Source organism: Colobus angolensis, unplaced genomic scaffold (assembly GCF_000951035.1).
Source record: "Colobus angolensis palliatus isolate OR3802 unplaced genomic scaffold, Cang.pa_1.0 Scaffold158, whole genome shotgun sequence".
NCBI classification, from domain to species: Eukaryota; Metazoa; Chordata; class Mammalia; order Primates; family Cercopithecidae; genus Colobus; species Colobus angolensis.
This window is the reverse complement of record NW_012114688.1, coordinates 1209867-1224328: the sequence shown is the minus strand read 5'-3', so window position 1 is coordinate 1224328 and position 14462 is coordinate 1209867. Positions and strand designations below refer to the sequence as shown.

At 37.4% G+C, this 14462-nt stretch overlaps 1 protein-coding gene across 7 annotated transcripts in view; it reads right to left on the bottom strand.

Annotated features, from left to right (window-relative positions):
• SGIP1 (SH3-domain GRB2-like (endophilin) interacting protein 1) overlaps positions 1–14462 on the bottom strand; it is a 225268-nt gene that overhangs the window by 42261 nt on the left and 168545 nt on the right. For 6 of the 7 annotated variants that reach the window (XM_011936848.1, XM_011936852.1, XM_011936846.1 and 3 more), the window contains one exon: positions 11169–11228. In XM_011936848.1, coding sequence (XP_011792238.1) covers positions 11169–11228 — 60 coding nt within the window. Of the gene's footprint in view, positions 1–11168; positions 11229–12151; positions 12218–14462 lie in introns of all 7 variants that reach the window. The other variant, XM_011936850.1, reaches the window with a different exon arrangement.

Here is a 14462-nt window from a genome sequence, read left to right as displayed (position 1 = left end):
ATTTTATGCATAATATAAAATATATACAAAATTAAAAATATTTGATTAAAATGTGAGATAAAGGTAATGAAGATGAGTAACCAAATTAAAATAAATAGTTTGATAGTAAGAAGCAAATTATAACAAAAAAAGTTTCAGATTACACTGAAAACAATAATTCATTAAAAAGAAGAAACACATTGTGATCCAAAGTAATGAAGAAGTTTTTTTGTTTTGTTTTGTTTTTGTTTTAATGTAACTGGAATTCAGAAAGATTTTGTTTTTTATTTATTTATTTTTTAAATTTTACTTTAAGTTCCGGGATACATGTGCAGAATGTGTAGGTTTGTTACATAGGTATACATGTGCCATGGTGGTTTGCTGCACTCATCAACCCGTCATCCAGTTTTTAAGTCCCATATGCATTAGGTATTTGTCCTAATGCTGTCCCTCTCCTTCCCTCCCAACCCCTGACAGGCCTCGGTGTGTGTTGTTTCCCTCCCTGTGTCCATGTGTTCCGATTGTTCAACTCCCACTTTTGAGAACTCTCTTTTATTTCTTGAATGGGTCCTTGCAGTTACAAATTGGATGCTGGTGATTTTGAGCACTACTGAAAGTTATTCCCCCAATGAGACTGATAAATATGATTGGAGAAGCAGGAAGAATGCAGTCTGCCACAGTTTGACTGCCTGAAAGCCTGCTATTTGAGCTGCTAGTTTCATAGTAAATGGGCTGTGTGTAAAGTCCAAAAAAGGCAAAAATCTAAGGAAAGGAGTAACCGACATTAAATAGCTCATACTTCCTCTTCCTAGATTCATTTGCCACAGTGATGATTGCAACTTTTCCGAAACATCCTTGAACAATTAATATTACCCTTGGGACACTTCTCCAGAAAAACCTCTCATGTTTTCTCCGAGCATATTTCAATTCTCTGAATCAGATCTTAGGGGAAGTCATGCTGTTATTACGCTGAATAGAAGACTAAGAAACACAGTTGTAAATAGCACACGCTGCCTGTGTGAATGTGCGTCAGCAAGAAAAGAAGCCCCAAGGCCATATTCACTTGGGTCCTGGTGACTGGGTACAGCAGAGTCAGCAGAAGAGAAGACAAAGTCCATGACATTTTTCGTCTGCTGACAGTCCATGCTGTGGCAGAAATGATTACACACACAGTGCAAAATAGTTGAAGACATAAAAAGATTAAAATCTTAAGGACAGTGACTTATGTTAATGCCTTATGTTAATGTCTTCCAGTCAAACTTTGATGTAATAAATGAAACAATTAATATGAAATTCTTAGCACATACCTAGCACATATTAAATATACCTTAATACTAATTATTATCTTAGGAAATGATTACTTTTGAATAGTACTTTATAGTTCGCAAAAACCTTACACAAGTAACTGTCTAAAATTTGTTTGGAGTATATGTGGTGCTGATCAAATATATCCACACCAGACACTTGAAAAGGCTTATAAATGGGAGCTTCTTCTGAGTCTTAATAAAATCTCTTTGAATCACTAGTATACTTTCTTCATTCATTTATGTCAGAGGTTCATAAAAAGAGTATTCTGAAATGGGGTAGGCAGCTGAAGTCTGTGGACAGCTCTTCTTAAAAGACATAATAGAACAAACTCTATAGAGGTCATCAGCCAGCAATTGCATGTTGAAGGCTCAGAACCATCCAAAGATGAAGCAGTTTCCCCCTGGAATTCTCAGCTTCTCCACTCTTTTCTCAGGAAGTTTGAAATCATTTGTCAAATCTGCAGAAGTGCTATGATTTACAAATCCTTTAATAAAAGAGAGAGTAAAAGATTTTCTGCCACGTCTCCCATCAGTGTTAACACAGAACCCCCAGGAGTACACTGCCATGCAGAACATTAGTCTCAACAAAGTCAGCTTTAATAATGGGCTCTAGTGGAGGCAAAGGGTGTACAGCAATGCAGTGGCATGATGCTTCCAAATCATTGTCTTGCTCCATACCAGCAGAGAAAACACTGCTTATCATCCCCGCTGACAAGGAAGGGAGACCATGCAGCAACTCACAGCAGAATCAAATTGTCATATTTTCATGTGGAAGAAGACAAGAATGCCACAACTGAAACTTCTCCAAAGCAGCCAAAAACTAAGTAAAACACAGCCATGTTACAAGCAAAGGATGCATGTAGTTGGACAACAGTTGCTTATATTTGAGCGCTTTGCATGCACTGTTCTCAGTGTTTGACTTTAATCTTGACCACAACCCTATGAAAGAGGTGCCATTATTATTCCAATTTTCAGAGGAGGAAACTAAGTCTTAGAGAGGTTAAGTAGCCTGCCTAAAGTCACACATTGTGCTGAGGTTGTAATTAAGATTTAAAAGGCTTATTCCAGAACTCATGCATAAACGCACACACACACACATACACACACACAGAGTTCTTTTTCTCTTTATATATGTGATATGAAATGTCTATGATATGCAATATATCATGTATATTCCATATTTCATATGCATCATATATGAAAACATGATATGTATCATATATGAAAACATGTGATATACATCATATATAAAAACATATATATCATACTGTAGGTTACAGTCATATATTATATATGATACATATGTAAAATGTGATATAGCTGATATACTATATATGTATACTATATCAATATGTCAATATATCATATATATGGTATAGAATATATGTGTGACACATATCATATCTTATATGACACATATATTCCATATCCTATCATATATGATATGTATTTCATATCCTTTTCTCTATTATCTCTATGTGTGTGTGCATGTGTGTGTGTGCATATGTATGTATATGTGTACTGAGAGCAAATGGATATGCTTTAATTGAGTAATTTCTAATACTAGGATAATACCAAACATAGCTTAGGTTAGCATTTACCTATCACATAAGATTTTCTATTAGACTGTAACACAGCAACATGTTACATTGCTTCAAAGTAGAGTCTACGCAGGTATAATGTTGCTTCCATTTCTTCCATCACCCTAACTACTAGAACATTTTTGCAATTCTACCATTGCCTTTGCTACAGCATGCTTTGTATAGGAAGTGCCAAACTCTTCTATTTCTTCTGTTCTTCTACTTCTTGTGAACTACTGGAAGGCAGAAGTTGTATTATTTCACTTCCATAATTCCAGCACAAGGGCTTGTAGCTAAGAAGAGCTCCTGGACTGGTTGTGAAGCATTGAATGCAGAAATAAATGAGTGAATATTCTTTAACTTTTCTATTCTGTTACTCATTTTCCTGCTCTGGGGAGCTATTTAACTTATGCTTCAGGTTTTAAAATTGTCCACACATAGCAACCCTTCTTTTTGCGGGGCTCAAGACTTTCTGCTGCTGTTGTTAGTTCCCGATTTGATTACTCCAGTCAGATGAGAAGTCCTGTTCTAGAATCTACTTTTGCACCCAGGGAAGTGCAGCTGACATGCAGGGTTCCGTTCCTCTCTGGGGAGTGAAAGGCTTCAATCCTGAGCAGAGCAAATGCTGCCCAATGTTGATCTATTTTAAACCTATTGGATTGTGTTGATTTTCTTTTGCATGAGAGACATATTCAGAAACAACTGTGTTTTGGACCATTATGGCCATAAGAGGAAGAAACTACATTATCAGTGAGTCTGATAGAGACACAAGAAGCTTCTAAGCATAGTCACCACCAGACACCCAAGAGATCACTTTAGAGACCAGGAAGAGACCAGAAATGAGAAACAAATGCATCTTGGATGCAATACGTTCTTGGTCTCTTCCTTTAATTCTTATTTAATTTGATGCAACTTCAAGGCATGGATAATTTAAAACCTTTCATATGTATAGTACTTTATTGAACAAAAACAATATATCTTATCTGATTTTCCTAATTATCCTGACAGGTGAATATTATGCTTTCCATTTTAAAGATGATAGAACAGAGACTCAGAGACATTAAATATCAAGATCGCATGGTTGTTGTGTCACTCATAGTGGTTAGGAACATCAGTTTTGTGACATAATAGTAACTCCCATTTAACGTATTTAACCACTGACTAGCTGTGTTATCAGTAACTCCCCTCTAACGGATTTAACCACCAACTAGCTGTGTAATCTCAGAGAAGTTACCTAAGTGCTCAGAGCTTCTGTTTACTCATCTGTAAAATGTGATTAACAATATTACCCACTTCCTAGGACTGTTGTGTGAGTGACATGAGCCTGTGGATGTGGAGTAAGTAGCTCAGAATGTAGCCCATGTTAAGCGCTCATCAGCAATACATTGCATCAGCATTACTGGCAAAAACAGCAGCACCCCAGATACACTGAATCCAAGCAAAATGATATTTTCACCAACTAGGTACTCCTTGCATGGTGACATGCTTGGAACACAAGGTAACACCTGCTCTCCAGCTTTCCCATCAGTAGAATTCTAACATGAATTCTGTACATTTATGTCCTCCCTAGAAGCCTATTCTTTCCATTTTGGCCTAGACCTCGGGCCAGGAACAGGGGACACTTTGCAGGCTTTCTGTTCTGTCACTAGCATGACAGTCGTACACTAACCATGAATAAGACAGGACAACTGCCTCAAAGAGCAGGAGACCAAGTATAATCAGCATGCTGGTCAATGTCAAAATTTTCAGAACCAAGCAACTAATTTATTGTGAAGAGGTAAAGTATACTACTGAAACCCTGGCAGAACTGCCTGATAGAACATTTTGCAGGTTCAGCTCAACTTTAATCTTCTTAACAGGTTTAGGCTATTAAAAAAACTCTCTGTGACCTTCAGTTATTTTAATAGAATGAATTTTTCATTTTAGATACACAATACAGTCCACATATAAAAACTCAGAATAGCCAGGGAGCGTGGTTCTAATATTTCTAATGAAGACAGTCTTGTAAAACTGCTTTTAATGTTTCTGTATTGTTTCCCCAACCTGGTCGTACTTAATGCTGTGATTTGCAGAGTGGGTACTTAAACATTTTCCTGTTATAGATTGAAAGGGGACTTCAGTGGGGTAAGTACTATTGGCAAACATGTCCCACTTGAGAATAATGTGAATTTGGCATAGCCATTGCTTCCCAGAAAATTGGTCATATCTTCCAATTTTCCTTTCTTTAGTGACTCTCAAATGAATGAATTAGTATTCTTGTGACTGCATGTGAGAAATCTGACCTGTTCATTTCTTGCTTTATTGCTACGTCAGGGTAAGAAAAGTCGAATGCTCTATGGCTATAATTGCGACTTGCCAATTACTAAGCAGGGGTATTTAATAACCTGCTTAAGATGGTCAGACATTTACAATGCCCAAGCGTTTATTTTTTTCACAGAGATAATATAACTCCAAAGAGAAAAAATGTAGCTCCTATTATGTAAATGATTAAGGTCCTTTCAGAAACGTATTTTTCCTCTTTCGGGTCTCATCTGGATAATGAAAAGAACTTGAGTGTCTCCACCTGGGTTAGCGGACTGTGAACAGGAAGAAGATGAGGACAGAGGTCTCAGTGGGGTCAAAGGTTGGTTAATAGGTACAAAATTACAACTAAGTAAGAGGACTAAATGTTAGTATTCTACAGCACTGTATGGTAAATAGCGAAAACAATAATTTACTATATATTTCCAAAAAGAGGATTTTGAATGCTCACAACCCAAAAAATGATAAATATTTGAGATGATGGATACGCTAATTACCCTGATTTGATTATTATACATAGTACACATGTATTGAAATATTACTTGGTATTCTATAAATAGGACAATTATTAGCTGTCAACTAAAAATAAAAGGGAAAAATAAGATGTAGTATCAGGAAATTGGAGAGCTAGAAGGCTAGATTAGGGCAAAACCTTTGTGGCAAGGATTGAATGAGATTATGTATGTACAGTAGGGTGAGGTGATGGAGCAGAGTGGCCTCCGGATAGGTGGCCAGAGTTTGAATCATTAGTCTGTCTCTCTTTTTTTTTTTTTTTGAGATGGAGTTTCACTCTGTTGCCCAGGCTGGAGTGCAGTGACATGATCCTGGCTCACTGCAACCTCTGCCTCCTGGGTTCAAACAACTCTCCTGCCTCAGCCTCCCAAGTAGCTGGGATTATAGGCACATGCTACCACGCCCAGCTAATTTTTGTACTTTTAGTACAGGTGGGGTTTCGCCATGTTGGCTGTGCTGGTCTTGAACTCCTGACCTCAGGTGATCCACTCGCCTCGGTCTCCCAAAGTGCTGGAATTACAGGAGTGAGCCACTGCACCCTGCCACTCTGTCTCTTTTGACTGTGTGACCCTGTGAAAGTTACTTACATTACCCGAATCTCAGTTTCTGCATCAGTGAGTTGTGCAGGTGAAATAAAATAATAGATGGAGACTGCTTTACACATGGTAAGTTCTCAGATGTTAACTACTCATATTCATTATTATTTTTATTTTATTTTTCATTTTTCAACCTCAAATCCTCCAATTTAAAACTGCAACCCTCACTATGCTCTATTCTTTCCTATTTTATTTTTCCTATAGAACTCATTACCATATTCATACTATATATATTTGACTTATTTATCTTTTTATTTTTAACTTTCCACAGTAGAACATAACCTCTGCGGGGACAGGGATTTTTTCTGTTTTGTTCACTAGTGGGGTGTGCCCAGGACAGTGCTAGTATACAGTAGGCAGTCACTTAATATTTGTTGAATGAAAGAATATTGCTTCATAAAGTCCCTGGTGTACAAAAAGGGTGACAAATTCTTAATTATGAACCAGTTGAAATGAGACTTGCCAGGGGAACGATTTCCAGGGTGTGGCCAGAGGTGTGGAGCACTGAATAAAGTGGAGAGAAAGCTTGTTGGAGCAAAAATCAAGAGGCCCTGGAGCCAGCGTGTGAGACAGGTCACACACATACACTCTATGTCACAGGATGATGTTGGGAAGTGAGGTGGCACAGAGGATGACATGCAAGCTGCCAGCACCTCTACCGTAAATGCAGAGGACTGCTCTGCGGTCAACTGTTAACAGCAATAAGGAGTGGAAGAGGGTAGAATTATCAGACGGCTGCTCTCACAATCAGGAAGTCTTTGGAAGTAGCAATAGGGAGCTAAGAAAATCCAAACTCTGCCTGCTCGTCCCATGATGAACAATCCACAGAAGACTGAAGAGAGGTCTCCATGGAGAGTTCTATGGAAGTGATGGCTCTTAAGAGTCAGGATTTTGTCAGGAAACAGGTGGACAAGTTCATCTGAGAGACTGAAATGTAGAGAAGGATACTGCTAGACATGTGATGTTCCTGGTGGGAATGATGGGAAAAAGACCAGTAAACTGGAGCACAGAGCAGTCTAGAGATGAGAGTGTGTGAGATGTAAGAGGCTACATGAGCAGATGATAGAGGTGATATCCCCACACGAGGCCACTTAAGAACTTAAGGCAGCAGACTTTTTGTTTGTTTGTTTTTTATCACCACATACGAGATGATTTTGTAGTTTAAAAAGCTAACCAAAGAGAAGTGCAGCACATTTCTGGAAACATCTAGATGTTCAAACACTCTAGGGAATTGTTCAAATATCTAGCAGTCATATCTTCTATTTAATATTTGTCATGAAAATATCTTGCCCTCCCACCTCAGAATACTTGATAGCTTCAACAGGATACAGTCTTTGATGAATTTAAAAAGTCATCACCATTTGGGCTGGGCGCGGTGGCTCACGCCTGTAATCCCAGTACTTTGGGAAGACGAGGTGGGTGGATTATGAGGGCAGGAGATCGAGACAGTCCTGGCTAACACGGTGAAACCCCGTCTCTACTAAAAATACAAAAAATTAGCCGGGCGTGGTGGCGGGCGCCTGTAGTCCTGGGGAGGCTGAGGCAGGAGAATGGTGTGAACTCGGGAGGGGGAGCTTGCAATGAGCCGAGATCGCGCCTCTGCACTCCAGCCTGGGTGACAGAGCGAGACTCTGTCTCAAAAAAAAAAAAAAAAAAAAATCACCATTTGCAATCTTTACTGGGTTTCCCAACTTAAAATAAATATAATTCTTCTTATAAATTCATATCTCAGTGAAGCTGTTTCTAAAAGTAAAACATTCAGAAAAGCACTAGGACTTGTGAATTAGAACCACTAACACTTTTCTATCTCTATTATTAACTTAAATTTGGAAGTGTGAAGCACCTCATGTTATCCTCAAATAAAGTCACGTGTCACTTAGTTGATTGGTTGATCAGTAGCTCAAATATTAACTAAGTGATAATGATATCTAAAGCATTGTAAGAATAAAATGATGAATAAGACAGAATAGGGTTTTGAACACTATAAAAATACTATTTAGAAGTCAATAAATAATAATTGAAAAGCTATTTGGAACTGATGACTATTTTGATGTGGGAATCTTTCTTCTACATTCCCTGAATGAAGAATTGAAGATAATGATAATTAATATTAATAATAACAAATGCAGGTAAAACCAGAGTGCCCTAAAAGAATATGTTAGAAATCCTATTCAATGAAGCATATTGAAGGAAAATGTTTTTGCAGTATAAAAATTTAGGCGGTGGCCCTATTCTCAAGGTAAATTAAAATGTCACCATTTCTATGTCATTTTATCATCAGAGCAGAAAAATTTAAAAAAATTCTTCCAGGTTTTACTAGCTAAAAATACCCAAGTCTAATGTATGTATACGATGAAAACAAAACTCCGTGTAAAAACTATAGCCGTTTTTGCTCAAATAGCAAGACATCATTTTTAGTTTCTTCTAAGGCTTCCCTTGATGCGCATTTGAATATACTTTTACCTGCATAAACATTTTTTAGCGAGAGAAACAGTGACACCGACATTCATGATATGGTTATTCACATATTCTTTCAAGTAGCCTCCTTTCTACCTAAACTTGAACAAAGTCCAAGATTAAGATAATACAGTACTAGAGATTTCAATTAATTTCTATTAAAATTCTTCTTGCATGACTTCTCTTGGCCCAAGTTGAGATGCTTAAGGAATTTGGATCTCACTAATTAAAATGGCAATGTTACCAAGTTTAAATACCCAGAAATCTACTGACAAATATATTTTCATAAAATGTGATATGTTATTCCATACATTTATTAAATATTTATATTTGATTGATAATATGTATTTTTAAAACAAACAGACAACCAAAAATGTCTTTAAATTGGTTTCTTCAAAAAGGATCTCTCTCTGTCTCTCAAAATAGATCCACAATAAAGCATAAACAAATAAGCTGACACATACACTAGCTAAAACAAACACCAAAAAACTGTCAGAGTTTTTTGTTGTTGTTGTCGTTGTTGTTGTTAAGCTCCAGACAATTATTTGAGGGTTGGCAAAGTGCCTTGCTTAATTTCCTAGTTAAAAGAAGGTAAACTACATCATCTGGTGTGACCAGATGGAACCAAAGTGCCTTTAAATATACAGGTATTGCTTTACCTCAAGATTACCAACCTATGCAACTGGAGTTTCTTCTTTGGCAACGTGCCGATTAGTAAAAAAAAATACCCGGGCACTTATTAATTTCGTTTAATTCAAAGAGAAAATTTAGGAGGTCACAAGTTGTGGACTTTGCATCTTGGTTATCACAAAATTAATGACCCAAGGCAATGAAGGCTTTGTTTTTTTTTTTTTTTGAGACGGAGTCTCGCTCTGTTGCCCGGGCTGGAGTGCAGTGGCCGGATCTCAGCTCACTGCAAGCTCCGCCTCCCGGGTTTAAGCCATTCTCCTGCCTCGGCCTCCGGAGTAGCTGGGACTACAGGCGCCCGCCACCTCGCCCGGCTAGTTTTTTTTTTTGTATTTTTAGTAGAGACGGGGTTTCACCGTGTTAGCCAGGATGGTCTCGATCTCCTGACCTCGTGATTCGCCCATCTCGGCCTCCCAAAGTGCTGGGATTACAGGCTTGAGCCACCGCGCCCGGCCGGCAATGAAGGCTTTGACTTCATGTGCAGAAGATATCTCCTCTCCTGAAGACTGCGTATTCACCTGTCTTCTGCCGAGGCCAGTTCAAGAAATCAGGATGTCTGCGAAATTTGAAATCAGACCATCTTTCCTAATACTACCTGAGCTTTTTCTGGATAAGTTCTACCTAAGAACTTCCATCTCAATGACTATCTTGCAAGCAAAATTCATTGTTGTGAGAAAAAAGCCACAACTATACAAACTATTTATGTATATCAGCCATTCTGGTTTTTAAAATTGCATTAAAACACACACTCAAGTTCCAAAAATTCTATTTTGTTGCCATGAAACACAAAAACAAGTTCAATATTTAGATTCAATTCTAGAGTGAAATGTGTTTTGGCCAACTTTTGATCCTGGGATAAATGTAGCTATTTAAAATCTTAGAAAGTAGGATTTTATGTGATAAATTTTTATGTGTAAGATGGCCCATAAATTAAATTAAATTACTTTACCTCTTCCCCCACCATTAGTTTAAATGGACCATTTAATCAAATGACTGGCCTGTTAAGATGATTTAGAACTTAAATAGAAAACAGAAGAATGCTTATCCTTAATGCAGAATATAACAAATGATCAAACAGTGAGGTTAAATATTTGACATTACATTTATGTATATTTTCCTTAGTCTTCTAAAATGGCAAGTCCAGCAATAGTTGTCCATTTTACTGAAGTTATCTTAATTGTAATTTCAGGAGATGCAGATCAAACTTACTAATATACTCCTTTTTTTCTTTTCCCAATTTTTCTGATCTCTTATACAGCATTCCTTGTCATAAGAATGTTTTTACATATTTAGATTTTACAATAATAGATGTTGCATCTAAAATATTAATCATCCAAAACAAGTTAAATGCCAATACCAACCAAAAATATCCTTATATTTGTTGCACTGCATTTGCAAAAGAGTTAGGAAAGAGCCCTGGTTGACAGAGTTAAGTTCCTTGGCCAAAAAAGTGTGTTTTGTTTTGTTTTGTTTTATTTTATGTTCAATTGACCTTAGTTCATTAAATAACCAATATTAACTGCAAATTAGCTTGAACTTTTTTTAATGTGAAAAAATTGAAGATCATATACAAACCAAATTCATGTAGTGTTTCCTTTAGTGTTGAATATTTTCTAAGTAGCCATAGCATTTTCATATGGAAAGTGAGACCAGAACTTTTGAAGAGAACTGGGATTTGGAAATGCAAATGAGGAAATAAGGATGAGGAGGAGTATAAATTAGAATCTGGTATGCTATGCACTACTTACCTTCAAAAGTCAAATAAAACTTTCCTCTGTCAAACCAAACGAGGGAAGGCTGTTCATTCTCTGTATGGCCAGGAGTTGAAGCGGGATGGGAAGGGTTAAGGAGAGGGAGAGAGAAGGACACAATGTGAGTTACAGAGCAGGTCATTAATCTCACTATAGGGAAGGGTGGAGGCACTACATGCCATTAGCGTGCAGGAAAAAGGAAAGGCTGGCAATCTACGTTTTTTTTTTAAGTTCAGGAAACAGAAAGCAAAAGCAAAGCTATGGAGGCCTAAAGGAATGGGCACGTGTTGGTGGTCGCTTGATACTTTGTGCTTGTGTGCATGGAGCGGAAGTCTTCCTGGCCATGCAGGGGCGTCAGCATATTTTAACTGCACTAATTTGGGCAAACTGTCATCCAGCAATTGCTGTATCCATTTCATCTTCAATGCCATCCCCTTCTATGTTTCCAAAAAGATAAACTCAGAGTTATGGATTGTAGAAAACATTAGCTTAGGTTTTAAATGACAAAGCATTGCATATCAATATAAATTTCAGGGAAGATGTCACATATCTTCCATCCCCTCCCCTGGAATCACCTTAGGCATCCAGACACAAAACACCCTTTACCTATGTACCAAAGAGAAAACAACATTACTAATGATGCTCTATTATTTTTAAATTAAAAAGCAGTGACCGGACATGTAATTCTGAGCAGTTAAATTATTCTTTCCTTTGTAAATTCACACAGCAATAGCATCTCTCCTTTTTTGAACCTCTTCACTGAGAAACTGTCATGCAACCTGCTGTTTTTTAATATAGTCACTTAAAAAATTTCAGTGGCATGAGTTCCACAAGGAACAGTAAATATACAGGGTGCATCTGACAGGCACTGGACACTCATGAGGTGAGGGGCATGTCCATGAAGTTTATAGCATTCAGATGGATAATGACTTGGATTTTTGGAATCTAGGTCTCTAGAGATCACTTGGCTAGCACCATACCTGCAGGCGTTTCACAGCGCCTTTCAAACGAGGGCAGTTTGTCATAAAAAACATCATCTTCTGACACTACGAACCAAAGAAACATAAACGAATGGAAAACAAAAACACAAATACAAATCCCAAATGAAACCAAGAAGCCCACTTTACTGACTGAAACACAGGAATGATTTTGATGGAAAAAGGAAACAAAACTGAAAACACTGGAATTATGATTATGATATAAAAAAGTGTTTTGCTTATTTTGTGATGATTCTATGACAGGAAATTAAAACGTAAAAAAAAGCCAAGGTTTAGCATCTGTGAATTTGTCTGAAGTCAGCTCCAGGGAAGAAGTCACGCCCCACCTTCTCAGGGAGTTGCTAAAGGAACTGTCATTAAAAATGGACTTATGCAAGTGTATTTCACTCCAACACAATTCTCAAATGGTCAGACATATGTCCATCAACAAGAATCTCCTGATAGAGCACTGACAGCTCAATAGGATCACTCAGCATGCACCTTCCTCCCATGGGGAAAGTAGATGCTTTTAACATGGCCATAAAAAAGCAACAGTATAAATCCAAGGTCCCTGTATGAACTATCCCATTTCAGTCTCATCAGTATCCAAATTCAATTTGCCTTGCACCTGCCTTTGATAGTTATGGACTGTTAATTTTGAACAGCATTATCGTAATTTTATCTTTGTTTATGGTATCCAGCTGTGTCTGAATGTCTTTGTAAATTGGTCACAACATCATGCATGAATTAGTGCTCTGGACTGTAACCAATTCAGCTCTTTCTAAGGTCTCCCTTCTCAGCAACTAACAAGTGCAAGTAATTGGGATTTTGACTCTATGTGATTTTTAAAAAGTACTCAATGCCACAGGTCTTATACATACTATTACAACTTTAATAGAAAATGAAATAAAATCTGTACAAAGACCAGTAAGAAAGAAAAATGCAGAGAAGGAAATGGATGAGGGTAGAAAAAATATTCCACAAAGAATAATGTTCCTTGGAAAATATTCTATTAGCTTGACTCCATATTTACAATTTAATGATAATATTCCTCATTATCTCTATTGCTATCTCTGTATCTTGAAATGTCAAGGAGCTTGTTTCTTAGAGTAACTTTAAGCAATTTCCCTATCCTCATAATATTAATAGGATTTCCCCCAAATCATATAGTAGAGGCCCTGTGAGCTTTTACTAGTGCAAAAGAACTTACTGTTTTTCATTGATTCTTTTTATTTATTTATTATTTTTAAAAACTGAGATGAGAATCTTGCTGCGTTGCCCAGGCTTGTCCTGAATTCCTGGGGTCAAGTAATCCTCCCGTCTCAGTTGGGATTACCGCCAGATTACCACCGCACACCACCAAACCTGGCTCATTGATTCTAAACTGTGCACTGTTTCACACTCTAACCTGTCTGAAATAATTAATGTAATAAAAAAGCATTTTATCTTAGCTCAACCAGTAGTTTTTCTCCCCTTTCTCAGTTGTATATAAAATAATGGTACATTTTTCAATCGAGGGTGTCTTCAATTCAGTAAAAGGCAGTTGTATAGGAGCTCTTCCTTATGCGAGTGTGACAATACACAAAATGTCCTATTTTCAGCTGTGGCATCAGACTTGCTATTGTGTAATCACAGCTGTCATGAGACATTTCATATCCAAAGTCATTTAGGGGCATTTTCTTACATGAATTGCTGTGTAGAAGGTTTAGACTTGGTCTTAAAACTTTAGTTCTTCAATTACTTTAGATTTGTCCCAATTTTGGCTCAAGTACCATAGGAAATGTCAAAAAAAAGTATTGTGGTGGGAGGGAAATGTTGAGCTATCAACCTCAGAGAATTTGCTGCTGAAATTCTCTACCTCCCTCACACCATTTGACTACATTAAATTGACATTCCAAGTCAGTCGTGATTAGGCCCTTTGGTGTTAAACAGCCGAAGCGCATCCTCTCCGGAGAGGAAGAGCAGTGCACAGGAAGCCTGGGGACAGTCTTGACAATATATTTACTTCAGAGAAAAGTGGCTGTCAGGTGACCCACAGCAGGTGAAAAGACAGAGCAGGTGGGTGAGGAATTCAGCAGGAAGATGGACACCAAATAAACACAACAAAATCAAACAGATTAAATCAGTATGCTCCTTAGTAATAAAGCAATGTGACTATTGTCTTACATGGCTATATATTTTTTTAAACTCACTCTGGTTCATCTTGAAAGAACCCATACTAGATGTGCTAAGGATCAAAGTTTCTGGCCAGGATTTGAGATTTCTGCGGCAGAGTATAGAAACACATTGTACAAATACGCACAAAGTTCAAATT